Source organism: Rattus rattus, chromosome 16 (genome assembly GCF_011064425.1).
Source record: "Rattus rattus isolate New Zealand chromosome 16, Rrattus_CSIRO_v1, whole genome shotgun sequence".
Classification (NCBI taxonomy): Eukaryota; Metazoa; Chordata; class Mammalia; order Rodentia; family Muridae; genus Rattus; species Rattus rattus.
Window position 1 is genome coordinate 30,081,651 of NC_046169.1, and position 18,088 is coordinate 30,099,738.

The 18,088-nt window shown below is 43.7% G+C and overlaps 1 protein-coding gene across 1 annotated transcript in view; it reads right to left on the reverse strand.

Annotated features, from left to right (window-relative positions):
• The window catches only part of Kntc1 (kinetochore associated 1), a 73,063-nt gene that overhangs the window by 49,265 nt on the left and 5,710 nt on the right, over nt 1–18,088 (reverse strand). The window contains exons 4-24 of the mRNA XM_032886927.1: nt 17,915–18,030; nt 17,377–17,449; nt 16,450–16,527; nt 14,845–14,879; nt 14,473–14,592; nt 12,823–12,916; nt 11,761–11,813; nt 11,380–11,495; nt 10,984–11,038; nt 10,040–10,138; nt 8,874–8,917; nt 8,700–8,765; nt 8,538–8,613; nt 6,976–7,098; nt 6,802–6,891; nt 5,527–5,580; nt 4,563–4,624; nt 2,856–2,967; nt 1,103–1,246; nt 518–574; nt 327–428 (exon numbers count right to left, since the gene is read on the reverse strand). Of these exons, the coding sequence (XP_032742818.1) occupies nt 327–428; nt 518–574; nt 1,103–1,246; nt 2,856–2,967; nt 4,563–4,624; nt 5,527–5,580; nt 6,802–6,891; nt 6,976–7,098; nt 8,538–8,613; nt 8,700–8,765; nt 8,874–8,917; nt 10,040–10,138; nt 10,984–11,038; nt 11,380–11,495; nt 11,761–11,813; nt 12,823–12,916; nt 14,473–14,592; nt 14,845–14,879; nt 16,450–16,527; nt 17,377–17,449; nt 17,915–18,030 (1,769 nt within the window). The remainder of the gene's footprint in view (nt 1–326; nt 429–517; nt 575–1,102; nt 1,247–2,855; nt 2,968–4,562; nt 4,625–5,526; nt 5,581–6,801; nt 6,892–6,975; nt 7,099–8,537; nt 8,614–8,699; nt 8,766–8,873; nt 8,918–10,039; nt 10,139–10,983; nt 11,039–11,379; nt 11,496–11,760; nt 11,814–12,822; nt 12,917–14,472; nt 14,593–14,844; nt 14,880–16,449; nt 16,528–17,376; nt 17,450–17,914; nt 18,031–18,088) is intronic.

Sequence of the window (18,088 nt, forward strand, 5' to 3'; positions counted from 1 at the left end):
CACGGCTCCCTTCCTGGGTTAAGTAAGTGAAGCAGCTCTGACTCCTGCTGACTGATTCTCATCCATCATTTTTCATCCTTTGAAAGGACTCTGAAATCCCACTAGTGCAGAAAATCCCAATTCTACATTTAAAATGTCTACTGCTTTCATTTTGGCTGGTTCAGTGTAGACAGACTATACTGAAACAGTCGAGGTTATAATAGATACAGCAGAAAAGAAAGGTTTTCCCTTTCAGTGCACTGAGACAAAAGACGCTTTTCTGTATATACACAAACTCTTTGCTGTGATGCTACAATTTCATCATAAAATTCATCTTGACATCATACCAAGGAGATCCAGTGCCAAGAGGACGAGAATCCAAATTTGTCTGTTTTTTCTGCAGTGAAGAAGACCTCTGCCAGTTGAAGTCCATTTTCTGGCCAGTTTGCCTTTTAAAAACACAAAGATTGTTAAAAATCAAGTCTGAGGCTGCTGTAGGAGTGCAAACGTCATTGTCACCTTTGTAGAGGGACCTCACCTTATCCGTTAGCTCTAGGTTCCTTGAGGCTTGTTCCAGCCACTTTGCAAGAATGTTCTGAAACAGAAACACCACTTAAGAATAAAATTCTCATAAAACAGTTTTTCTTTTAAGAATTTTTAAAAAATATGCGTGGGGTTGAGGGGTACAGCAGATCTCCTGGAGCTGGAACTGTAGGTTGTAAGGTGCTGGGAACTGAACCCAGGTCTTTTGGAAGAGGAGAACGTGCCATTAACCACTGAGCTGCCTCTCTAGCCCTCTAACGCTCTCTCAGAAGTTGTTTCTCAATTACATGGCTGGACGCTGAACTCAAGACCTTGAACATGCTAACATTCTGGCGCCATCTCTGCTGGGTGTTTCTCCTGGAGCAGGGACGCACTCAGGAGCTCAGGCTGGCCGGTAAGTTCCTGTGTAGTTCAGACTGGACTCAAATTCCCAGCAATCCTGCGTGCGGAGACTGAAGCGTGCCCCTCTGCATGCAGCTTATCGTCTTAGATAGACGATCTAAGGGCTTCTCCAGGGATCTCATGGGGAGCATTAAACTAAGTCAAATCTGTAAGAGTGGAGAAGGTCGAGGCCACTCACTTGTCCTTCAGGCACAATCCTCCTCACGAAGGGAATCACGTCGTTTTTAAACCAGGAACAGAGTTTTTCCACGGGGATTTGTGTAGATATTGAGTCCAGCAAATTCTCCAGCATTTTCACGTCGAACTTGCTTTCAAAGTCAGCCTGAATCACAGAATCGGAAGACTCGTCTGACAAAATTAAACCCCCAAAACACAAAGACCTACAGGACGCTTGGGAAAAGCAGTGGGGTAAACCAAGTATAACGACAGACTCGGCAAAGTGCCTCGGCAAAACCCCACTACTTTGCACACTAACTGAAGCAAATGATTTTCTTAAAGAAAAATTTTCAAAGAATATATTATTGATTTTTTTTTTTTTTTGAGACAGGTTTCTCTGTGTAGCCCTGGCTGACCTGGAATTCAAGAGATCCACGTGCCTCAGCCGCCCACGTGCTACAAGTGCTGGAATTAAAGGCAGACACCACCACTGCCCAGCAATGTCACTTAACAGTGAATAAGGAAGGTAATTTATTCTATGCAAATAAGTCAAGTGGGGGGAGGTGTGGCACCGCATTAGTTAGTAGTAGGCATCAGTTGAGTAGCAGACAATGAACACACAGACACCAGAAAGTACTGTATCTTAAGGGAAAGGCCACTGGAGGCCATAGCACAGACACTAATGTGTCCATCAGGGCCAATACTTTCTGAACCTAAATGTTCTATGTCAATGACAGCCAACAGAAGGGATCTGGGTAAACACTGTCTCTCTGTCGATGAGTAGGTCTACATTGCCCAATCTGGCCTGAAATTCCAAGACTAAGCAATCCTCCTGCCTCAGCCTCCTGAGGAGCTGACTGAAGGTTATGTGCCACTGCACACAGTAATCAGATAAACACCTTTAATGAGTATCCTTCGCCAAAATCTAAACAGTAGGAACTTTCTCTCCACCACATCAGCAGGAGCATGATATTAATAAATCACTTAATAAAAATGATGCCTACCAGTCAATGGTGGTGCACACTTTTTTTTTTTTGTTTTTTTTTTTTTTTTTTTTTTTTTTTTTTTTTCGGAGCTGGGGACCGAACCCAGGACCTTGCGCTTCCCTAGGCAATGGTGGCTAAATCCCCAACCCAACACTTTTAATCCCAGCACTTGAAAGGCAGAGACAGGAGGCAGATATCTGAGTTCAAGGCCAGCCTGGTCTACAGAGTAAGTTCCAGGACAGAGCTACACACACAGAGAAACCCTGTCTCAAAAAAAAACAAAAAACCAAAACCAAACAAAACCAATGTCTACTGAGGAAAGCCTCCAAAGCTGATCAGCCTCTGAAGATGATGAACTGAGGCACGATCAGTGTGCCACAGCACTTCTTGTGACCTGCTGTCATCTGGGACCATCTCCCCTGGGACAGGTCACATCCTAGCACTCTAGACACACTGCCATCCAGTCACACTTGACAGCCGGGTGGTTTCCAATACTCGGACACCCACTTCAGAAGTTAGAAAGCAACCAGGAAATTAAAACAGAGCTGCAGAGATGGCTCGATGGTTGTGAGCACTGGCTGCTCTTCCAGAGGTCCTGAGTTCAATTCCCAGCAACCACATAGTGGCTCACAACCATCTGTAATGGGACCTGACGCCCTCTACTAGCATTTAAGTGTACACGAAGACACAGCATTCATATAAATATATCTTTAAAGAAGAAAGAAAGGAAGGAAGGAAGGAAGAAAGGAAGGAAGAAAGAAAGAAAAATTAAAATGTACAATATATTACCCGATGTCTAAGCCAAAGATACTGAACACAATCGAAGTTTCCCTCACTTAGCTGAACAAAAATATCCTTGAGGTAATCTTCATTATTCAGGAATTCAACCCAAGCGCTACCACTGAGAAACCAGAGGGAAGAAGAAACGAGTTAAGAGGATAAGAAATACATGGCAAACACGTTCAAAGGGCAACTTGCAGGAACCAGTTCTCTTCCCACCATGTGGTCTAAGGGATCGAACACAGGAGGTTGCACTTGGTGGTTGCACTTGGTGGCCACACTTGGTGGCCACACTTGGTGGCAAGCACCTTGAGCATCTTGTGGAACCTAACTTTTTTCCCTTTATAAATTTTAATTTTATTTCATGTGAATGGGTGCTTTGCCTGCATATATTTACATATACCACTCATGTGCAGGCTGGGCACCCCCTCAGAGGTCAGAGGAAGGAGTATGGTTTCCTCGAACTGAGGTTATGAATTATTAAAAGCCACTACATGGGTGCTGGAAACTGAATGCTAGTCCTCTACAAGAACGAGTATCTTTTTTTTAAAGATAAAGTAAAACACAAAACAGACTGAGAAATCCCATACTGTGAGTAAGTCTCCTTTCTGAAACTGAGAGAACGCCTGTTTAGTGACAGCAGTAACTCTCCATGTGGGAACCAGATCAGAAAGTCACAGCATAAAGAACAATCTGCCGGGATGGCTCAGCGGTAACGAGTGCTGCTTGTTCTTCCAAAAGACCCGGGTTCAATTCCTAGCATCCACATAACAGCTCAGAACTGTCAGTAACTCCAATTCTAGGGGATCTGACACCCTCACACAGATATACATGCTACAGGGCAAGTTTCATGCCAGCCTAGACTATATGAAACCCTGTCTTAAAAATAAAAAAAAAAGGAAAAAGAAAAATTGAGGGGCTGGAGAGATGGCCTAGAGGTTAAGAGCACTGGCTGTTCTTCCAGAGGTCCTGAGTTCAATTCCCAGCATCCACATGGTGGCTCACAACCATCTGTAATAACATTTATAATAATCTTCTGGCCTGCAGGCATACATGTAGACAGAATGTTGTACACAAAATAAATAAATCTTTAAAAATGAAAAGAAAAATGAAAAACCCTACATTACATTTCTTATGTAAAACAAACAAAAATTCCAATATAACGAAACCTGAATAACAAAAGTAATTATTAAAATATACTTAGCAGGGCTGGAGACATGGCTCAGTGGTTAAGAGCACTGACTGCTCTTCCAGAGGTCCTGAGTTCAATTCCCAGCAACCACATGGTGGCTCACAACCATCTGTAATGGGATCCGATGCCCTCTTCTGGTGTGTCTGAAGACAGCCACATTGTACTCATACATATAAAATTAAAAACAAAACAACAACTTAGATAAAATTAGATAAAGGGGTTGGGGATTTAGCTCAGTGGTAGAGCGCTTGCCTAGCAAGCGCAAGGCCCTGGGTTCGGTCCCAAGCTCCGAAAAAAAGAAAAAAAAAAAAAGAAAACACAGGCACTGTCCGAGAGCAAAATGAGAAATGGCAAGGTTCGTAAGCCAGCTCTTGCTGGAAAGATCGAGCTCATCTATCATTTGAACGCAGGCTCCCTCTGCCTCCCTTTGCATACAGATTCACTCAAAGGACTACTATCTTCCTCATGACATCCCAAAATCATATTTCATTCTTAACCTAAAATTAAAAATAGGATGCACACACCTGAATTTCTCTGGTCCAAATGCTCCATAAAATGTAGTTAACTTCGCATGAGCTTTTAGCACCTGAAGAAAAAAATAATTTGATAATTTTGATAATGGATGTGGGCTGGTTAAGAAAACTCATCAGGGAAAAGCACTTGCCATTCAGGCCTGATGTTCAATCCCTGGAATCCACTTAAAGATAAGAAAGAACTGCTTCTAAATCATTGTCCTCTGACCTCTCCACATGCACACCACGGTGCTTGTATCCATACATACACACACACACACACACACACACACACACACACACACACACTGATTTAAAAAGTTTAAAATGATAAAACCAAGGGCCAGAAGCCTTACATACATTCTCATTTTAACTCATAATTTGGCTCAATTCCCATCCATACAAGTTCATTGCTTAACAAACATATCCCACGCAAAATAGTGAAGACATTTCTAGCCATATTTTATTACAAAGACAGATGCATGTGAGGAGTGGTTTTCTTACGTAATCATTTACATTTAAGGCAAAACTTAGCTGGATTATGTCATGTGTAGAGGGGGAGGTGCTTATGCGGACCACAACAAACACACAGAGAGCACAGGACAATCTGCAGGAGTTAGTTGGTTCTGTCCTAGCATGAGGATCTCAAGGTCTGAACTTGGGTCTTCAAGCTTGGCACAAGCCCCCGGCTCCCCCTGAGCCACCTTGCCTGCCCTATTTTGGGAACTTAAATGCACACATTCCTGTAAGCATGTCCGTATCCATCACTGGCGGCCATTTATTGTTTACCAGCTACCCCACACTAGACAGAAATGTTTTGCAGGGATTGGTTGCTTTGACTCCAGAACAACCACAAGGATCCCATGTTGGTGATAAGGAAGCTGACGTATGAAGCAGTCACTTAATATCAATCTGCCTTGAAAAGAAAATCATCAACACCTCCATGCTCAGTCAGCTACGGATAAAATGTCAGTACCTCCAAGAAGTCATCAGAGCAGACAGGTAGAGTTCTGTCTTCTTTCTTCATGAGCTGAGCATGCATGGACAGTGAGAACAAAAAAGGACATGTTAGGACAGGGGCATGCTGGGAACAGATAGAGTCAAAGTACACTGTATATAGGTGCAAAAGAGAGAAAGGAAAGGGACCACAAGGAGACCCCACTGTCAGACTTCATAAGGAGCGTGGACTTTGACTTGACAGAAAACGTTACCTTTGAAAGGAAGCTGTATTTAAGCCCAAATAAGAGGAAGTTGTTATATGCAATGCTATTAAACAATAAAGAGATGATGGGGGGTTCAGAAGTTAAGATCATTATGGCTCTTTCTGAGTACCCCACAACTCAGTTCAGCACCAGGGGACTCTTATACCCTTTTCTTCCTTCAGAGGGAACCTGCATTCGCTTGCACACAGACATACACATAACTAAAAATAATATAATAGCCATTATCCTGACTTCCCGATACTGAGATGCCGAAGCAGTCAGATCTTTGTGAGTTCAAGGTCAGCCCGATCTACATAAGGAGTTCCAGGCTAGCCAGAACTAGAAAATGAGATCCAGTCTCAAAACTAAACAAAATGAGATCCAGGCCCTGGGTCTCAAAAAAAAGAAAAAAAAAAAAAAAAAAAAAAAAAAAAAAAATAAACAAAATAAAAATGTACCTTAAATAGACATTGTATAAAAACGGTACATATAAAAACTGCCCAAGTCACATGGTGGTGGTGGTGGCGGCGCACGCACACCTTTAGTTATGTGCTTGAGGCCAGCCTGGTCTGCAGAGTGAGTTCCAGGACAGCCAGGGCTACACAGAGAAACCTTTCTCAGAAAACCTAAATAAGATAGATAGATAGATAGATAGATAGATAGATAGATAGATAGATAGATAGATAGATAGATAGACAGACAGACATTCAGTCAGACAGACAGACAGATAGATAGATAGAAACATCCTGATTTGAGAGCCTTGAGCTTGAGATGGCTACAGTGTGTCTTATGTCTTCCAGCTCAAAGCTGGAAGGAAAAAGGCTGCTTAAAAATTTTTTTAAAGAAGAAACACAAAAACTAAAGGACAAGAAAAATACGTTTTAGGGGTTAGGATTTAGCTCAGTGGTAGAGCATTTGCCTAGCAAGGACAAGGCCCTGGGTTCAGTCCTCAGCTCCGGAAAAAAAAGAAAAGAAAAGAAAATACATTTTAGCTGATAGAATCATCATGAGTGACTAAAGCAAATTTTTCCTCAAGGAAAATAACTTACCCTGGTTTTGGCATAACTGAGCATTTCCTGGGTGGTTTCATAGGTGACCCATTGGGTCTTGAGGCAGAAATTCACCACGAAGTCATCGTCCTGTTTAAAATACGTCAGATGAAGGTAAGTTAATAATATTGACAGCAACCCCCCAAACTGCAGACTTTCACTGGGAGGACACACCTGGATTTTGCATAGGTTTTCTTTGGCTTCATCTACAAGTTGCTGCCATTCGGACTGCTCGCTCTTGTCTGAGATCAAAGCCAGCTTCTCCAATATATCATTTGATTTGACCTTATAAACAAGCTGCAACACAAACTTGCCACAGTCAGTGCCTTGGAGCATACGTAGTGTCTCAGCACGACACTGTTCCCAGCCAGCTAGGGAGAACAAAGGACTGAGGAATGGTGTTTCTCCCCTGTAATCAGGAATGAAGCTCAAGCAAGGCAGTTCTCACTGGTCACAGTGGCGCACGCCTTTAGTCTCAGCGCTTGGGAGCCAGAGGCAAGGGATCTCTGCAAATTCACCACCAGACTGGTCAATAGAGGGAACGCTAGGCCAGCCATAGTCTGGATAGTAAGACCTTGGCTTAAAAAGAAAGGAAGGAGGGAAGGAAGGGAACAAAAAAACCCATCTAGACAATAAACCCAGATTATTAGGAATTATGAAAAACATTTTTGCTCCTCTCTTGCTCTTGCCTTCCTACCTCCATTCTCTCCCCATCCATCTCCTCCTCTCTCCACGTGCTCATGGCTGGCCTCTACTCTTCTTTTTCCCTACTCTTCTCTCTCTCTTTGCCTTTTTCTGCCTTTTTCTCTTAACTCCTCTCCCCATGCCCTGAATAAACTCTATTCTAAAAAAAAAAAAACAAACCATTTTTATTGAAACCTTAACATGTCAGGAAATGTTCAAAGAATTTAAGCTAAGACATGAATCTAATCAATTGCCCACTGATGGATAAGCAAATCAGTAAAATATGGCCTATATACAGCCGAAGACTAGAGCCTCAGAAAAGAAGCCACTTTGTCACTAACAACATGGGCCAACCTGTAGGATGCCATGCTGAGTGACACAAGCCAGGCCCAGAAAGAAGATGCATGATCTCATAGATGCACAGCCCAAACCAACGGAACGCACAGAAACAAAGCAGAGACCCAGCTTAGAGTGGAGGGCTTGGAGGCAGCACAGGAGGGAGTTTATCAGAGGGAGGAGGCTCTGGTAAACACAGGAGGAAGGAGTTTAGAGACCTATTAAGTCACGTGATGTTTGTGTATATTGCAAATCGCTACAAGCATAGCTATATTATTTTCACTATTTTTTGTTTTGATACAATCTCTCTTCAGTGATCTCTCTCCCTCTGTCTTGCTACACAGACCAGGCTGGACTGAAACTCACAAAGACCCGCCTATGCCTCTCCCAGTGCTGACATTAAAGGCTTGTGCACCAGCACCCCGCAAACTGGGCCTACTCAGATTCCCTAGAATTGAAGTTACATATGATTGTTAGCCACCATGTGGGTATTGGGACTTGAACCCTGGCCCTCTGCAAGAACAAGTTCTCTAAAGTGCTGAGCCATCTCCCTGGCCCCTCGAGCTCTTGTTCTAACTAATTCAGGTAAGAATGTGGTGGCCGCGTCCTGGCGGCACACTAGATCACTTGGTGACCACGTGTCACCCTTCTGCATCTCCAGCCTCCAGTGCACCAAGAGTGACTGCCTGAGAACAAAGGAACAGATGAATGCTTACCTCAACGTCCAGTCCGAACTGAATGGCAAAGCTCTCGGCTTCGGCAAATCTGTGCTTGTGAAGTAGCCGGCTCAGTCTGAAGAGTTGGAGAAGACGCTCATCAGGGACTTTACCTTTCTCATTAAAGGGCAAATGATGCTTTTTTAAAATAAGAGAAGTTACCTGTTTTCTGGTAACACCTCTGTGAGGTACCTAAGTTCTAAGTTAGACACAGAGTCTTCACGTAGGCTGAAAACAAAAATTACACCGTGAGTAGCTCGGCCACGCGGTACTCATGAGCAAACTCTAGTTGAGCCGCTATGTATGAATTATTTGAGAAAACAAAGCATGACCTACTCAGGATCATTTTTGTGAACTCCTTCCAGAAGGTATATGGTGTCCTACAATCAGAACGAGACCATGATTAAAACGCAAATGTAAACGCCACCAAGTACTTTATGATTATTAGAAAACACAAACAGTTCTGGCAAAAATTATCCATCCATTGATTCTTAAAATCACTAGGAGAAAATGCAAACATTAAGGGAAAAGATTTCCCCCTGGTTTAGAAGTCACGCCATATAAAGAACTTGCTAATGATCAGAGGAGGATCTGACCACGGGGGAGACCTGGAGGGGCCCCAAACTTGGGTTATCGGATGTGGCGATGAACAACACCACCCGCTTAGTCATCTTGGTAGGAAGGCTAAAAATGGCCTTCTTCTTTTTCTTCTTAAAAAAATTCCTTATTTACACTTTATTTTATTGTATGTGTCTGTTTGAATGTATGTCTGTGCACCATGTAAATGCACGGGTCTGGACAGAAGATGGCGTCAGATTCTCTGGCCCTGGAGACACAGGGGTTAGGAGGCACCCTTTGAGGGCTGGAAACCAAATTCAAGTCCTCTGCAAGAGCAGCAGGCACGCTTAGCAATGTCTCCAGGCCTCAACAGTGTTTTACATGAATATATAAGAACATGTGTTCTTTATATGAACATATAAATAAAGGCATATATATTCTTTTAAAATTATGTTTTTATGTGCATGGGTATACAGCCTGCACGAATGTCTGTGCACAGCATGTCACTGTCAACGATAGTCCCATAGGGACAAAAAGAGAGCCAAGAAGCTGAGGCAGGGCTGGACAGCTCAGAGGTGGAGAGCGCGTGCTGCTCCTGCAGAGGACCTGAGCTGGAATCCCCCAGCCTCCGCAAGGGCTCACAACTGTCTGTAACTCCAGCTTCAGAGGATCTGACACTTCTCACTCACATGCTCACCCACAGACACACGCAAAATTCAAAACAAGACAGTTTGTAAAAATAAAACAACTGAATAGCAGATGAAGGATTATCTTACTTTGTGTGAAGACTAGGCTGGGTCTCTCCAGTCTGTGTTGGCAATGAACACAGGTATAAGCCAGAGATCAAGCCAAGTATTGCACTAAGTTCCACATATGCTTTTCTTACTCGTAAAAATTAATAAAAAATAATATAGCAAAGTAGTTAAAAATGTGCAAAGACATACCGTGCTAATTCCTGTTTGAACTAAAGAAGAAACACTAGACACTTCTAAAGAATACAGTATTTCCATCGTGGGTAACGAATAAATGATGAGGTTTCTCATCTACGGGAAATGAAAAATATAAGCCTATTAGCACAAGTCAGCACTTTCACGTCAAGACGTCTATTAAAAATCTTGTACAAAGCCAGACGTGACAAACCACAACATTCTCTTACTACGTAAGGAGGCCTGCCACTGTCATTATATAAAGCTACATGGAAAATCGTGTCCTTTAAAGACAGAAAACAAAGAAAACTCTTGCCCACCTACCCTGTTGAATGAAAACGCGCACAGACCCGCCTCCCCCACTCCTGGAGTGCGGCACCTTCACCACAACCAACCCAGTGAACGCTGCGGTTTCTGTCCCCACACTTTCTTTCTATTTGCTTTCCTTTTTCCCTTTCTCTGCCCTTTCCCTTCCTTCTTTTCTCAGCACTGGAGGCTACGTTCAGTGCCTTGCACACACTAAGTAGCTACTCTTTCATCCCCAGCCCTTGCCTTTCTGACATAGGGACTTGCTATACAACCCGGGAGAGCCTTGAACTCATGACCTTGCTGTCTCAGCCTCCTGAATGTTAGAACTACTCATGAGATACCACACCTAGCTCAAATAAGTTCTTAAAATTTTTTTTTCCAGAGACAGGGTTTCTCTGTGTAGCTCTGTAACCCAGGATGATGACTTAAAACTCCCAGAGATCCACCTGCCTCTGCCTCCCGGGTGCCACCACCGCCTGGCTCATTTTTGGTTCCTAAAAACCTTCTGTTTGAAATGAAGAGCCACGATTTCCATCTGTTCTGTGAAAACTGGGCTCTCGTATTAACCCTCGTTTGTCGGGGTCTGTGGGAACTACACTGTAGCAGGCCGGGAGCAATAACCGACCAGTGAACGGGACTGAAATCCCCGGTACCTTCTCCTTCGTGGTAGCTGTCAGCGTGACTAATTTGAGGTTTGTAATCCCTTGCCTAAAAATGAAGAGAAACTCAAGTTAAAAGGCTACGTATGTCCCTAAGGATAAACTTACATAAAGTGATATTCTCACAGAAAGGTCAAAGTGCATTCAGAGAAGACCGTGGACTCTGTTTCACAGCTACACATGCCAGAGTCTGTCTCTACCATAAACACGCGGATGCTCACATTATGTTCTCTATTTGTACCAAATAGAAACTGGCAAAGAATGGATCAGTCCTTCCTCTGCCAGACCGACTCAGATGGGATTTCAAACAGAAGATGTAGTGAATGTCTGAAGGAAGCCAGACAGACCTTGGTGTTACGGAAATCCCTACTAACCAGACCCCCAACCTACCAGGTAACTGAAGAGGGGGAGTCCGCTTCTGTGGTGACGAGAAACTGCTCTATGGGAAGAGAAGGCCAGTTCCACACCGGAGTGAGAGTATAAGCATCCCACAAGCTCAGCACATTCTACGGGAAAGACACTCACTTAGACAGCTATGACTTCAAAGTTAAACGTCAGGCTACATGTCCTGGTGCACACTGAGATGAAGCCCGGCACTCAGATCGTCATCCGCCCCAGCTGACGTCCCTGTCTACTGCTTTTATTAATGAATGTGTTATCGGTGGAAGACTGGCTCAGTGGTAGGCTGGGAGCTGATTCCGTAGCACCAAGGCTCAAAAGAACAAAACAATGGTCGTAGTAAATGAAGCCACTAAAGTATCAGAAACGTACATCAGTATCAAGCACAAAAAGCAGGTTGTCGATCAGCTGAAATGACTTTGCACCTGAAAGAGAAAGGGAGATGTCTAAGGGTTTTATTTCACTCTCACGTAGGACCCTGGTTCAACTATAAATCATGTCAGAACTACATTTAATGATGTCCCCATTTTCAGCTACTCCTGCCTCACTTGTGACTTTTGTCACCGCTGCTCTTGTTTCAAGGTGACCAATAAAACACAAAGTCTCTGCAAAGGTAATGACTGGACACTCACGAGTACGGACAGAAGTCCCCGAATGAATCTGGCTTGCTTCAGTGAGATAACAAAATGACCTGTGCTTGGAAAAGCGGCTTGTACCTGCACTCCCAGCATTATGCAAAGTCAAACAGGAGAAACGCTCAGATTTCAGGCAAGTTGGGCTCCTATAATCAATCAGTCTAGACTATAGTAAGACCTATTTCAAAAACCAACAAAAACAACAAAAACAAAAACAAAAACAGGGCAGGAATAAAAGCGAATAAAAGCGCTCGCCATGTCTGAGAACCTGAGCCCAGTCCTCAGGAGCAACATGAGGGAAGGAGAATACTTCCCAGGGGGCCTCTGATTGCCACATGCACATACATTAAGGTAGCCAAATTTATGCAGGTAATGTACAAACTAAACAAATGTAACTTAAAAAAGAAAGAGAGGGGTTGGGGATTTAGCTCAGTGGTAGAGCGCTTGCCTAGGAAGCGCAAGGCCCTGGGTTCAGTCCCCAGCTCCGAAAAAAAGAACCAAAAAAAAAAAGAACAAGAAATGGGCCAGAGCACCTGCAAGACGGTTCGGTGGAAATGGCTACTGCCACCAAGTCTGACTAGCTGAGATCAATCCTCTGACCTCCACTCACACTCAGACAACATACCCTCCAATCCTACACAGCACGCACTTTATCTACGGTGGCGCCAGCCTATACTACCACTCCACAGGTGCTGGAGGATCAGAAGTTCAAGGTCAGCCTCACTACACAGCAAATCTGAGCCCAGCCCAGGACACTGCAGAGCAGCAACAGAAAGGAGTGTCTGTGGTTTATCGTTACCTCTAATAATGTCCGTGTCCACAAAGTTCTTAAGAGACATGTCTTTCTTGGTAGAATCTGGTTCCCATTTTGAGAACGCACAGCTACCAGTTCCCTGGAAACACGAAACAGTGCATCAGTCGGTAACTTAAACTCAAACCTTCCAGGAATCGCGCGAAGCAGATGCACCTAAACTGTATACACTGAGTTCAGGCACATGTGTGTACGTGTTCACACGAAAGGATACTGGAGAATGAGCCCCCAGGGCTTTGTGAAGCTCAGTGAGCATTCTACCCCTAAGCTACATCCCCGGCCACTTCTATTCCGTTCTCAGGCGCTGTGCTGCTGTTTTCCAGGCTGGCCTCACTAAGATCGTCTTGTGTGAGCCTCCTATCGGGACAAGTCTGAGGCTAGGTTTGCAGGCACGGGCCTTACACCTGGAGCCATCCGTTTCTCTCAGCCTCAGAACTGACTGGAGGACTAACGAGATGGTTCGGCGGTTACGAGAGCTTGCTGTTGTGCCAGAGGACCATCCACTACCAGTGTGTTCCATAACTGCCTGTATCTCAACTCCAAGGGATCTGACAGCCTGTCAGGGCTTCTGCAGCCGCACATACACAAACAAACAAACAAACAAAGACGAGTCTGGGAAGGACGATGAGGTACTCATACTTTGTTGCTATCTCTTGAACGTTTGAGTACACACCCTAAACATCTTACCCTAAAGAGAAAGAAACTCTCCCGACATTATAAGCATAGCCTTTTGCTTACTAAAAAAGGAAAAGAAACAAAGAGACAAAAGCTATGCCTGGTGGTGTGGGTCACTCATCCCAGTGCAGAGAGGGCAGAGGCAGGAGGATGTCCCAGTAGGCCTTTGATGACCACTCTCACTGCATAACGGCAATGATTGAACAGGGGCATAAGAGAGCTAATGATTCTCGATTAGCGTTTAGAGGCATGGCCACGGGTGCCGCTCTCAACATGGAGCCTCTTTTGGTTTCTTTTTCTATAGCTTCTAAGTTGAAAGAGATGCTGAAACGTGGCTGGGCGAAGGAACAAAACTCTGCCTGATCAAATGAAACTGCTGGTACCGTGGCACACACCATTGATCCTAGCATGAGAGAGGCAGAGGCAGGGGGATCTCTGAGTTCAAGGACAGCCAGGGCTACACAGTCAGACCCTGACTCAAGACACAAAAGAAAAGAAGAAAATTTTGGAGACAGACTGATGAAAATCAACACTGATGATCTAACACAGAGAGGGTTACTTAGTTAATTTTATAATCCTGATTTTGTAATCCCCCCATCCATTTTTTTTTTTTTTTGAGACAGGGTATGAGATTAGAGCAGTGTGCCACCATGCCTGGCTTGTTTCTTTTTAAATGTTTTATTTTCCATTTTTATGATTTATGTGAGTGTGTATGTTGCATGTGTGTGCGGGCACCCAGGGGCCACAAGGGGGCAGCAGATCTTCTGGAGCTGAGCAACAGGCATTTGTGACCAGCACAACTTAGATGCTGGGGACCAATCTCTGGTCTTCCTCAAGGGAAGCAAGGACTCTTAACCATCGAGCCTCTAGCCCCTATTTCTATTCCTGTCACGTTACAAACTAATTGTACTTTAACTAAGAAGAAATGTTTCAGACAAGAACAAAAGTTATAGAAAGAATTACCCCAATTATCACAGAAGTTTCATTTGCAAATTTTCCAGATTGAGATGCCAGGAGATTGAGGCAACCAGAACTGTGGTAACTTTCAGTAGAAATAAAACTACATTTGAATTGTCCTTGCAACTGCAAAATAAAAAAAAAATTAGAGTAACACACACGCACACACACACACACACACACACACACACACACACACACGGAAAACCATATGAAGCCATTTAAATCACTCATCTATGTTTTGAACAGAAGAGTTCCTTAGGTGTTACATTATAGCAGATCCTATCCTATCACCCAGCACAACATTCATCACAGAAACAGCCTCTACACTCACAGTAAGTAAGCGTTTTAAAAGGCAATATGATTTTCTTTGCTTACCTTCTTGGCTGAATCCAAGTCTGTGTTCTCAATTGCTTCATTAAAGGAAAAAAAAAAGCCATCTAAACATAGTATCAATCTACAGTTTATAGAGACTAAAAACAAGACTTGTCTCCCTTTGAGTTAGAGTGAAATTAATACACCCTAGCCAAAGGACACAAGCCAGGATCCGCAAGTTACTCTTTCTAATGGAGAATATTCCCCAGGAGTTTATGGTACATCAGGCGTCAGCTAACTGCACAGAGCCCGGTCAAGGGCCTCTACACCACCCCACCACCACATCTACTCAAGCCTGAGGCTCAAATGTAAAGTATTTACCAGTTCCCATCTGAGCCAGATATATCTCTCCTATCTGTCTAGATCCTGTCTTAGCCATAAAATATAGTGTATCTTAAATGTTTTTGTTTGTTTGAGATGAGATCTCTATGTAGCCCTGGCTGTCCTGGAACTATGTAGAGCAGACTGGCTTTGAACTCACCGAGGTACTCTTGCCTCTCAGAATTGGGATTAAAAACATGAGCCATACCCACTCAAAAATAATGTAACTTAAAACACAATCATGAACACAGGCCCTAACATGCACCTAGCAAGCAATAGACGTCAGTAAGGCTTGTGGAGACGCACGCCTCAGTTTTACCTGACTCAGGCAGACTTACGGTCCACACCACGGGTGACTACCGATGGCTACTCCACACTGTGTTTGCTGTGTGTGATGGGTGCATAGTAGTGTAGGGCACGTGCACTGTTGATTGCACGTACGGAGGACGGAACAGGATTATCCACCTCTACTGGTCTCTGCTTTGCCTTTAGACAGAATGGCTCCCTGCACCAGGAGCGCACCGGTGCAGCTGTGCTGGCTGGCGAGCACACACTGAGGGTTCACCTGCATCTACTCTGCACCCCCAGTTAGAGTTACAGGCAGATGCATAGCTCGGACAGCTTTTTATACAGGTACTGGGGATTTGAACTCATGTCCTCATGCTTTCAAACAAAGTGCTCTTACCTACTGAGCCATCTCACCAGGTCACGTTGTGATATTAGGTTAGTCATTTCCATGACTGTTCAGTCACTCCTTCAAAAAGTCACTTAGCGGGCTGGAGAGATGGCTCGGCGGTTAAGAGCACCCGACTACTCTTCCAGAGGTCCTGAGTTCAATTCCCAGAAATCATATGGTGGCTCAGCCATCTGTAAAGAGATCCAATGCCCTCTTCTGGTGTGTCTGAAGACAGCTACAGTGTACTCATATATAATAAATGAATAAATCTTTAAAAAAAAAAAGCCACTTAGCAGCTGACATGGCGTTCAGTGGTGGAGCACTTACCCAGTATGCACAAGACCCTGAGCCTGCCCTTCGGTATCACAAAAAGCTAGTTATTGATGTTGTCTTTTCTTTCCAGTTAAGCTATAAACTGTTAGAAGGCTGGAACCAAATGATATTTTTCATATCCTACCAGATCCAATTACGTGAACTCTGGATATGTCTAAGTATATATACCCCGGATCATAGGATACAACTAAATTAAAATTTTCTCAAAAGGAATATTTGAAGACTTACTCGAAAACTAATAAACCCTGTCACTAATCGATAAGGAAACACTACTTTACCTTGTTCAATTTGTGAAAGCTGGAGGTTTGTAATATAAAAAAATCCGTTGTTCGTTAGAAGCAACATATAATAGGTACCTGGTAAAGTAAAGTAAAAGCAAAACCAGTTTCTATAAAAGGCAGGTGGACAGGAGATCCAAAGCAATACTGGGAACCAGCTCTGAACTCTCTCAACCAGGGCTGGGGCGATGGGTCAGGAGGTAAAGGTACCGGTTACCACGTTGACAACCCGAGACCCTCAGAGTACAAAGAGAGAAGAGAATCAAGTCCCACAAGCTGTCCTTTGACATCTACTACTTTGACCCCCACTAGTGGGTAGGAGGAATGTGGTCCTGGGAACACACACACACACACACACACACACACACACACACAGGCACATGCACAGGCACACACACACACTCACAGGCATGCACGCACACACTGACTAAACCTAACACATATTTTAAAGGACTGGAATGCCATAATGAAGGAGAAAAGCTAAGATTCAGCTCTTCAAGGTGTTATTTCCTCCTAGAAGAGGGATACCTCCTATTCCCCGCAGTGCTCTCTGTTCCCTAACAAACCAGCACTCACTCTGCTCAAAAAAGAAAAAACCCTGTGCCGGGTGTGGAATCCTTAGTCTTTAGCCCCAGCGGGAGGCAGAGGCTGGTAGATCTCTCTGAGGGCAGCCTGGTTGGTGTATTGAGTGAATTTCAGGCCAGCCAGGGCTACATAGTGAGACTCTGTCTCAGAAAGAAAACAAACAAAACAAAAAAAGCAAAGATTTCTTTCTTATATTAATTGTATTTACAGAAATCTACCATGATTTAGGTAACACAGCAATTACTTACAATGCTTATTAAACATAAGTGTGAATGTTTGGTTATCCATCAAAAACCATGCCAAAAAAAAAAAAAAAAAAAAAAAAAATTCAAAGAAACTTACCTTCATTTGAACCATCTTTCTCAATAATGAGACTCCGGTAAGTACGCTCATCCTCGGCTTTCTCCACAAAGGCCTAATTGCAAACGGATTCCAAATAGCAGGAGTAAATCGAGATAGGCAGCTGCTAATGGGAGAGTTTGCTGTCCACACCCTACTCATTGGCTAATGTCAGCCATAACAGACCACATCCTAAATCAGCGGTTCTCTTTCAAAAAGTCTCTCATGCTGTGGTGACATAAAATTATTTCATTGCTACTTCATTCTGTTAGGAATTGTAATGTAAATGTCTGAAACGCAACCCCTGAGGCATCTGAGATCCACGGATTTGAGAACTCTGGTACCTAAACCCCAGCGAGCATGTGCAGTGTCTCCAGCGCGCCGCTTTTCACTTCTGAGTTGACTCCGTATAATTTTACAGTCTGCTTCTTAGATTTAACATAACAGAATTTTTTTTTTTAACTTTTAAATGCAGGCTAAGTGAATGCTTGCTGGACTTGCTGTCTAAGAGGTTAGGCGAGGAGGGAAGCACGGCCCTTACCTTGGTGAACAGAGTTTGCTTCGATGTTACATAGATAAGATGGAAGTTGCCGCTTCTCTCCCCCACAAAGAGAAACTTTCCTTCTTGACACAGGCCAACCACATCCACGTCAGTGTCTGAAAATTTCAAATCCAAGTTACGGGCGATTTTCAACAATCCTTAATTTCGCTTTAA